The sequence below is a fragment of the Tursiops truncatus genome, chromosome 19 (assembly GCF_011762595.2).
Source record: "Tursiops truncatus isolate mTurTru1 chromosome 19, mTurTru1.mat.Y, whole genome shotgun sequence".
Taxonomy (NCBI): Eukaryota; Metazoa; Chordata; class Mammalia; order Artiodactyla; family Delphinidae; genus Tursiops; species Tursiops truncatus.
The window spans coordinates 19,343,844-19,353,248 of record NC_047052.1 but is presented as its reverse complement, the minus strand read 5'-3'; the positions used below and the strand labels follow the sequence as shown (position 1 = coordinate 19,353,248).

General features: G+C 57.4%; 1 protein-coding gene across 1 annotated transcript; it reads right to left on the bottom strand.

Annotated features, from left to right (window-relative positions):
* Window positions 1–3,965: 3,965 nt before the first annotated feature.
* On the bottom strand, window positions 3,966–7,265 carry RRAD (RRAD, Ras related glycolysis inhibitor and calcium channel regulator). Its single transcript, XM_004311014.2, has 5 exons — window positions 7,106–7,265; window positions 6,504–6,888; window positions 5,770–5,843; window positions 5,439–5,643; window positions 3,966–4,619 (listed from the first exon to the last, which is right to left on the bottom strand). The coding sequence occupies exons 2-5, from the start codon at window positions 6,871–6,873 to the stop codon at window positions 4,342–4,344; spliced, it is 927 nt and encodes a 308-aa protein (XP_004311062.1). The 5' UTR covers window positions 6,874–6,888; window positions 7,106–7,265; the 3' UTR covers window positions 3,966–4,341.
* Window positions 7,266–9,405: the final 2,140 nt, after the last annotated feature.

The window sequence follows — 9,405 nt, the reverse complement described above, 5'->3', positions numbered from 1 at the left end:
GGTCAGGATGGGCCTGAGGGACATGGCAGTAAGGATCCAGCCCAGATCGGTGGGCAAGAGGGTTCCTCTCTCTAGGAAGTCTTCCTCCCCTCATCCCCCCTCAGCCCCGGGGCCATGGCTTCCCCAGGCCCCATGGGGTACAACGGTCCCTCCTTTTTCAGCTGGACCAGCAACTCTCAGAGCTGCCCCTCCCCCTCCCACCCACTTGGACACTGCCCCCGCCCTTGTCCCCTGCCTGAGCCCACTGCATACACATAGCCAGAGGGCCCTCAGGACAGACTGGCCTCCTCTTCCTCCCCTTTTAAGGGCCTGCCGCTCCCCATTGCCTGCAGGGTAGTGTCCAGCTCCTTGGCCAGGCCCATCAAGACCCCCAGGCCCAGCTGCCCTGCATTTCTTCATTCTTGTGCCCACAAGGGTCTCCATGGGAGTTTCACCTCCAGACCTTTGTCTTCTTCCCCCCATGGCCTCCCCAGCTCGTAGATCCCAAAGTGGTCATTTCCCAGAAGCACCCCAAGTCACAAAAGTTTGAAGCTCGAAAGACCCTGACGACTCTGAGGGCCGCTTCCTGTGGTCGCCTCACGTTGCCGGCAAGGCCTGAAGGGCAGAGCCTGACCAAGGTCACGGAAGACTTGACCACAGGAGAACTCCTCCTGGAACAGAGGACTCAGGGTTCAGGGTCTACAGGACTGTTCTACCGCCCACTGCCATCCTTCAGCCATGGGGGAGTCCCCGCGGGGCAGGAGCCCTGCCCTCGTCTCAGCATTTTCCAGCACTTAACGCTGAGCTGGGCGCACAGAGCACAGACAGCCACGCCAACCAGTCCCGGGAACTCTTCCCTGGACGACAGGGCAGTGTTTCTCCTTCCCCCACCACCAACACCAGCCTCAGCCCTGCCCACCCTCCACTCCCAGACCCTCACCCGCCGGTGCCTGAGGTTGGCTTCCTTGGTCCAGCCTCCAGGTGAGAGAACTCTTTCTACGGGGAGTGCTGGCCAGGCCAGACCGGGTGGAACAGGGCAGGGCGGACACTTGAGCAGGTAGGCGGGCCAGCCATGCTCGCTCAGGAGTGGAAAACACCACTGGGCCCACAGCAGCAGGCCTGGCCCTGCCCAGCCCCCCAAGTTACTCATTGACTTTGGAAAGCTGGGGGCTGTTCAGCATCCATGACCGCCGGCCCCAGGGGGTGGGGAGATCATCAACCTGGCGCCTGTCCCACCCCTACACGGCCCAGTGGGTACTTCTCAGCCCTCTGGGTTTGGACCTGACTATTTCTTCCGTGGCTCCAGACTCGCTCCCACTTCTCCCCCCTGTGCACCAGCATCTGCAGCTCTGCCTTGGCCCACTCTGTTCCTTTCGTCTGGAATGCCCTTCCCACCCCTTCATCTGTCTGCTAAGCACTTGCTCCGGCTTCAGTACTCGGCTCCAATATTCCCCTCTCCCGGGAACTCTTCCCTGGACTCCCAGGCTTGTTCAGCGTTCTCCTGTGGGAATATCTGGCCCCCACCCACGCCCCCATGATGAGTGCTATCTCTATCAACACAGAGAGGACACCAGGTTGTCATTGGCTGTCTCTTCCATCAGACTGGGAAGCCCTCCAGAGCAAGAATCAGGGACCCAGTAATGATCTGGCCCTTGCCCGGCCCTGGCAGCTCCCAGGTGGCTTGTGGAACTAAGATAAGGAGCTAGAGGTGGCACGTGCAGGATGGGGGAGCAGTGCATTACCTGAACTGGATACTTAGGGCTCCACACCACCCACCAGTGGGACCAGGGGGTGGGGTGGGGGGACAGCAGCCTGTGAGATCCCCTGAGCCTCCCTAAGTGCTCACACTAGCCCCTGGACACCGACAGGGCTGGGAAAATGTACTATCTTGTGCCTCTGAGAAGGAGAGAAAAGACTGAGCCAGCTCAGGTGACCTTGAGGGAATTGCAGGGCTGACCAGGGGCCCTGCCCCCAATGAGGGGGCAAATGGGACCCAATGAAACTTAAAAGCTTTTGCAAAGCAAAGGAAACTATAAATGAGACGAAAAGACAACCCTCAGAATGGGAGAAAATATTTGCAAGCGAATAAACAAAGGATTACTCTCCAAAATATATAAACAGCTCATGCAGCTCAATATTAAAAAAACAAACAACCCAATCAAAAAACGGGCAGAAGACCTAACTAGACATTTGTCCAAAGAAGACATACAGATGGCCAAGAGGCACATGAAAAGATGCTCAATATCACTAATTATTAGAGAAATGCAAATCAAAACTACAATGAGGTATCACCTCACACCGGTTAGAATGGGCATCATCAGAAAATCTACAAACAGCAAATGCTGGAGAGGGTGTGGAGAAAAGGGAACCCTCTTGCACTGTTGGTGGGAATGTAAATTGATACAGCCACTATGGAGAACAGTATGGAGGTTCCTTAAAAAACTAAAAATAGAATTACCATATGACCCAGCAATCCCACTACTGGGCATATACCCAGAGAAAACCATAATTCAAAAAAACACATGTACCCCAATGTTCATTGCAGCACTATTTACAATAGCCAGGTCATGGAAACAACCTAAATGCCCATCGACAGACGAACGGATAAAGAAGATGTGGTACATAGATACAATGGAATATTACTCAGCCATAAAAAGGAGCAAAACTGGGTCATTTGTAGAGATGTGGATGGATCTAGAGACTGTCATACAGAGTGAAGTAAGTCAGAAAGAGAAAAACAAATATCCTATATTAATGCATATATATGGAATCTAGAAAAATGGTACAGATGAACCCGTTTGCAAGGCAGAAATAGAGACCCAGATGTAGAGAACAAATGTATGGACACCAGTGGGGGAAGCAGGGGTGGGGAAGGTGTTGGGATGAATTGGGAGATTGGGATTGACATATATACACTAATACGTATAAAACTAGATAACTAATAAGAAACTGCTGTATTAAAATAAAAATAAATTTTAAAAAAATGTATGGACCCTGGCCTGGAACCTTCTCAGAAACTGTCCCCAGCCTTGCCCCAGGCTGCTTCTGGTCTCCCAAGGTGGGCAGACATATACCAGTCCCCACTCAGCCACTTCTGCCCGTGTGGCCTCGGGCAAGTGCTTCTGTCCCCTGTCTGCCATTGCTGAATGGGGATGCTCCCTCCTGAAATGATGCGGGCAAACTCCTAGCAGGCACCTATGCCCAGAAGGCTCCTCTTCCCAGGTGTTGTTGGTGGGGAGATGCACACCTCCATTATGCACAAATGCAAGGACTCTCCTTCCAGGAAAGGAGGGCTCCAGGGACCTGCTCCCACATTAGCCAATGCGGAGCGTGGGATGCTCTGGCCTGGCCACGCACAGCGGGGAGAACAGTGAACCCTCCCTGTCCTCCGTCCCCAACTCCCTTCCTAGTAGGCCAACCTCAGCCGGGAGGTGGGGAGACATGTGGACTCAAGTCCGCCTGAGTGCGCCTTGCCCATCCCAGCCTTATCAAACCAGCGGCCTCCTTCTCCAGCCAGGGAGTCTCAGAAGCCTTCCACAGCCACTCCACCTCAACAGATTTCCAGTCCCTCAGTGGGGAGCAGGGCAGAGACACCCGCCCAGGAGCCGGACCCAGGGTTCTTGTTTGGCCATGACACCCGGGGCAGGACGCGGTCCCTTGGGCAGCCTCCATTTCCCTGACATACAGTGGGGTAACTGAGCCTTTTATCAGCTAGGCAATGCCAGGCTCCAGCTCAGAAGAATCTGGATAACGGGCTGGGTGGGATTCATGTCTCTTCCTGCTGCTTAGACTCCCCAACCAGGTCCCCACCCACCCCTGCCCCTCTGACCCAGCTGGCTATATCTGGGCCCAAACATTAGAATAGTCAAGGCCACACACCAGGGTGGGGCGGCTTCAGGAACCAGCCTCGTATGTTCCTCAACTTCAGGAACGCTTCCTGCTCCTGCAGCCCCCCAATCAAAGGAAACACAGAGTCAACAGCCCTGACCTATCAGGAAATAGTCTTTATTACAAAAATCTGCATGTAAACAAATAGCCAGGGCACTGAACAGCCTCCCTCCAGGGCATGCACACCACGGGTGCAGAGAAAGGCAGAGTCCTCTCCCCACTCACAGGCCTGCTCCACAGGCTGGGCTCAGGCTGCTGCGTGGGATGCACATGGGCCTGCACAGGCATCTCTGTGGGCGCAGCCCTTGACGGCCACTGGGAGCCACCTGCTTGGGCCGCACTGTCTCTCTGTCCACGACCATGAGGTGGGGGATACCCAGAGTCTGAGCCAGCCCTGGGGTACCTTGGGCAGTTGGCTGGGCCAGCCCACCAATCTGCCCATCTGTCTGCACAATACAGTGAGTGCCCCAGGACCTAGAGCACGGAGAGGTCGTGGCAGGACTTGGACTTGGCACGCAAGGCCATCTTGCGGCTGTTTCGAGCGACGATGCGGCCCAGGAAGCGCTTCGCCTTCTTGCCAAGGCTCTCTCGCCGCCGAGTACCCGCTTGCCGACGTGCGTTGGCCTCTTTGCTGTCCCTGCGCAAGCGTATCTGGCGCACGACACCCTCAAACAGCGCCTGGACATTGTGGTGCAGCGCAGCCGACGTCTCAATAAACTTGCAGTCAAAGACCACAGCACAGGCCCGGCCCTCTGGTGTGGGTGGGGACAGGCACAAGTCAATAAACAAAGGGTGGGGCGGGGGGTGAGCAGCCCACTCAAACCCTGGCCACCCCATGGCACTACCACATCCCTGGGTCTTCCCCAGAAACACAACGACACCAGCTCCTGTACAGAGGGGCCCAGGCATCACTGGGTCACCCAATTGGCAGAGCGTGCCCACGTTTAAGTAGCTCACAGAGGCCCACAAAAGGTGACCCATTTATGAAATAATTTGAAGTTTGATATTTAAATGGAAGTGCTGTAGTAGTCAACAAAATGAAAACTTTGCTGAACAGCTTAGTGTGTTATGGCTTGATGTTATATCATGATGAATGATGGGTAGAATGGGGGGACATCACCAAGTCACGGTTGGTTCCTCTGCGGGGCTCAGGTCTGGGGGCCACAGAGGATGATGCTGAGTCCAAGAGGGGGGTGCTCCCCAAGGGCAAGGCTACGCTGAGACTGGCCCTGGCCTGGAATCCAGGCTCTGGACTCCTGGCCTGATTCCCTGCACTCTCTTCACCCCTCATATGCCAGGCCAGGGACAAAGAAGACAGAAAAGGAGGGCTCTGAGGTGGCCCAGCTCAGCGTCCAGCAACCTTCACCTCCCCTAGCTCATTTGGTCCTTTCCCCAGCACTCAGGTCTTTGGGAGTCCTGTGGGAGGGCAGAAGCTCTCCCCCATCTTCCTGAGTTTTCTTCCTAAACATTTTTAGCCACTGATGATCCCCAGGGACTCGAGCTGAGTCAAGACTGAGTGCACCACAGCCCAGCCAGGATCTCCCTCCCTTTCTGACCCACTCCCTGCTCACCATCCAAGGAGACCTCACGAGAGCGCACCAGGTCGCTCTTGTTGCCCACTAGGATGATGGGCACGTCGTCTGTCTGCCGCGCCCTCCGCAGCTGGACCCGAAGCTCTGAGGCCTTCTCAAAGCTGTCCTTGTCCGTCACTGAATACACGATGACGTATGCATCTCCCATGGCCATGCAGTGGCCAGGTAGCCAGCGGCCCCCATCCTAGGGAACACAGACACATATTTACCCAACAGTCCTCACGCCCCAGCTACAAGGCTGTCACTCCCAGCAGGTCCCTACCCCCAGCTCACCCCTCCCACCCTGTCCTGGTCTCAGCCTGCATCTTACCTGCTCCCAAATGTCATAGACCATGAGCGCTGCCTCTTCTCCATCCACCATGATGGAGCGATCATACGTGTGCCCTAGGTAGGAGACCAGTAGTCAGGTTACCTGCTGGCTGCCAAGAGGCCCCCTCCTCCAATACACCAGGTTTCCTGTTCTGGCCACACCCTTCAACTCCTCCCCAGAGCCCTCCTAACCTTCTCCTCCACTGATGGCTGCTGTGTAGCAACAGAAGTGACAGGGCTTAGAAATGGGGGGTTGGAGGGCACGGTGTGCCTGGCCCCCACCTAGGCAACCCTTCCCCAAGCTAGCAATGTCCTGGGTAGCCACTCCTGTGCTCCCTGCCCTCCTGTAGCCTGAGACCCAGGGTGGTTCTGACCACAGTGGCCTGAGTTAGAACAGACATCCCCTGGGGACCTTGGTTACCTAGGACTCCTCTCCTAGAAACTCCCTCTGGCTGGGTTCTTGCCCGTCCTGGCAGGGAGGGATATCCTGTCCCAGACTACAGAGTAATTAATCGTATGCCCTTCTACTCTAAGCACTTCTTTCCCTACTAAGGGCTGGGGTACCTTCTCCCTTAGTTTCCCCATCTGTGAAAGGCGTAGGTAGAGGCAGATTCTCAAAGTGTCTTCAGAATCCCGCTGTTACCTGCTGCTTTTAATCCTGGTCCCCAGTCCTGTAGCTCCCAGTCCTAACCCTATGCTCGCCCCTCCCTTGAACAGTCCCTCCCAGCCCCTCACCTGCGGCCTCTGCTTCAGGCCCGTCCTCTATACCACCGAAGATGCGCGCCAGAGCACTCTTGCCGACGCCAGGCGCCCCCAGCAGCAGCACCTTGTAAATGCTCTCGTCTGAATCGCTGCCTCCTGAGCTGAGCGAGTCGGAGGAGCCCTCGGGCCAGTCCAGCCTCGGACCCTGGGCCCCAGTCCCAGCCTCGGCCGTTGTCAGAGCTCCCGGAGCCAGCGCCGCCTGCAGGTCGCGCTCGTCCACAGGCATGCTCCGGCGGTGCAGCGGGGGCGCCGGGCCCCAGGGTGTGCTGCCCCGACGGCGCTCGCGCTCCCGGCCCCCACCGCGGCTCCCGCCCGCTCCGCTGCCGCCGCCGTTCAGAGTCATCGCGTCGGACGCCGTCTGGGGAACGGGAATCCAGATGGCCGCGTGAGCCGCGGTGGAGATGGAGTGGGAAGCTGGACCCGGGACACGCCTGCCCGACCACGGGTCAAGAAAGATGCTCGGGGCCCAGGACATGCCGCAGAAGGTCCTTGCGCCCTGACTTGTGACCCATCCTCCTGACTCGTTCATCCTAGACGGTGAGACCACCCCCACCCTGCTCTGCCAGGACACTCACCCAGTCACACACGGACGCGGTCAGGACTAGGTAAGTCCCGGGCTCGGATACAATCCACTCGCAGACCCAGGCTCGGACACTCGACGCTGTCGCAGCCGCTGCCTTCTCGGTCCGCACTGGGTCCGGGCTCCAGAGCCGCCTATTTAAGCCTCTGCCCGCCCCCGCCGCCACCCCCGCGCTCGCCCAGGACTGCGCTGTCCGGGGGCTGACGTGTCCGTCCCCCTCTCCCGAGGGGGATTCCCCGCCCTCCTCCTAGAACCTCACACCCACCCAGCCCCCGCTTCACCCGCCAGGGCGGGGCAGGGGCAGACTCCGCAGACAACAGCCCGGTCTGAGTGTGTGTGTGTGTGTGTGTGTGTGTGTGTGTGTGTGTGTGTGTGTGTGTGTGTGTGTGTGTGTGTGTGTGTGTGTGTGTGTGTGTGTGTGTGTGGCGGCGGGGGTGGGGCGGGGGGGAGGGGGGCAGGTAAGGAGGGAAAAGGGAGAAGGAAAGGGAGCACGTGAATGGTGCGGAGGAGGGCGATGGAGGTGGAGGGTGCCACCACGGGTGGGGGCCAGGGGGAAAGCCCCGACCAGCCAAGTGCGCCAAGTCCCCACTAGGGCAGAATTGAGGTCTGGCCCTTTAAAAGTGATTTCTCCTTTCCCTCTCTCCCAGTCCTGGCCTGTCGCCCAAGCAAGCAGACCAGTTACAGGTCGGACAGACTTCACCCTTCACTGCCCATGTCACCCATTCCCCACCCACTGGTATTTAGGGGCCCTAAATCCAGGCTTCTAGCCTCAGCACCAGGTCCTTCCCCACTCGCATCCCTGCCCTTGGCAGTTGGAGATTCCACCTGATGAGCCTGCCCTTCAGGATGAGGGTTAGTGACACCTGAGCCCCTGGGGGCCCTTGGAGAGCTGGGGGAGGGGGCAAGGAAGGGAGGCCCGCTGGCAGTGTGGTGCAGGTAGAGGGACAGCTTGAACCTTGGGGAGGGAATACAGGCCCAGAGAAGGAAAAGGATGAAGTCAGCACCACCTCCCCCTCAGCGCCCTCCAGGCAGCTGCCTGTAACTCTGCTAAAAATACCTGGCCCTGGTCATTCTGCTCCTGGCCTGGAGGTTGCCCAAAGTTGGGGAAATCCTGGCAGACAGGTGTCAGATGCCAGCAGGAGCGGATAGGGGTGAGACTAGACCAGAGTCGGGTCCAGCTCCAGCCACTCTAAGAGTCTGCAATGTCTCCTTCCTTCCCTTTAGTCTCAGACTGCGCCTGCAGTTCAGGGCACACACAGGGCCTGGAGGTTCAGACTCCCATTCAGAAGGGGCATGGTTGTAGAGTAGGGATGGGGTCAGCGGGGTGGGGCATAGTTGTAGAGTAGGGATGGGGTCAGCGGGGTGGGGGTTTAGCCACCACTTGGTGCTACCACTATCCAGAGATCAGCCCCTCTTCAACCCAGGGAGGGTGCTGGGGCACAGAGGGGAGGAGATGTAATGGGGAGGCTTGGGCTCTAGTCCTGAATCTGCCTCCAGGCTCCTGGGTCTTGCCTCCCTCCCAGCCTCAGGGTGGCCAGCTGTAAACTGCCTTACTCATGTTTGGGGTGTGTGGAGACTGGGAACAGGCACGCTGTGAGGTACTTTGTGACAGGGACTCGCTATTAGAGTGACGTATGATTGTGACGAGTGTGGTGGGGGTGGGGGGCACCCATTCAGGGCTCAGGTGACATCACGGAGGGATGGATCCTAGTGGGCTGCTGTAGGTTGTCATGGAGACCTGGGTCAGGTCTGTCTGACTGCTGCATCAGTTTCCTTGGCAACATCTGAGAGGGCCTTGGAATGAGGAGGGCCTGGTTAAGAGGGTTCATGCAGGCCCCTCTGGTACTTGAGGTCCTCAAAGTTAGACAAGGCCTGGACTGAGGGGTGATCTATCTATTTGTGTTCTTCACATGGCCTGGGGGGTCTTGGAGGCCTGGGCAATCCCATGTTGGCTCTAGCTTCCTGGACGAGATCCAGAGGGAAGAGGGAGTCATGGGTTAAGCCTTCTGTTAAAGAACGAAAGTCTTGGGACTTCCCTGGCAGTCCAGTGGTTAAGACCTTGCGCTTCCTGTGCAGGGGGCACGGGTTCGATCCCCAATTGGGGAACTAAGATCCCACAGGCCGTGTGGCACGGCCAAAAAATTAAAAAACAACAAAGCAAAACAAAAGGAACAAAAGTCTTAAGAGCCAGCAAACTACTTCCCATCAGGAACGCTGCTGGGCTGCTTATGGCCCCTCCTAACCACCTTACACATGACCTTGCTGCTGACAAGAGCCCCTGGATGTCCAACAGAG

Excerpts from the sequence above, each read along its gene's own strand:
- RRAD (XM_004311014.2), bottom strand. The coding sequence starts at position 6,873 with ATGACTCTGAACGGCGGCGGCAGCGGAGCGGGCGGGAGCCGCGGTGGG. Across the intron at positions 5,844-6,503 it reads GCCTGAAGCAGAGGCCGCAG|GGCACACGTATGATCGCTCC; the intron begins GTGAGGGGCTGG and ends TCTCCTACCTAG. Across the intron at positions 5,644-5,769 it reads TCTATGACATTTGGGAGCAG|GATGGGGGCCGCTGGCTACC; the intron begins GTAAGATGCAGG and ends TGTGTTCCCTAG.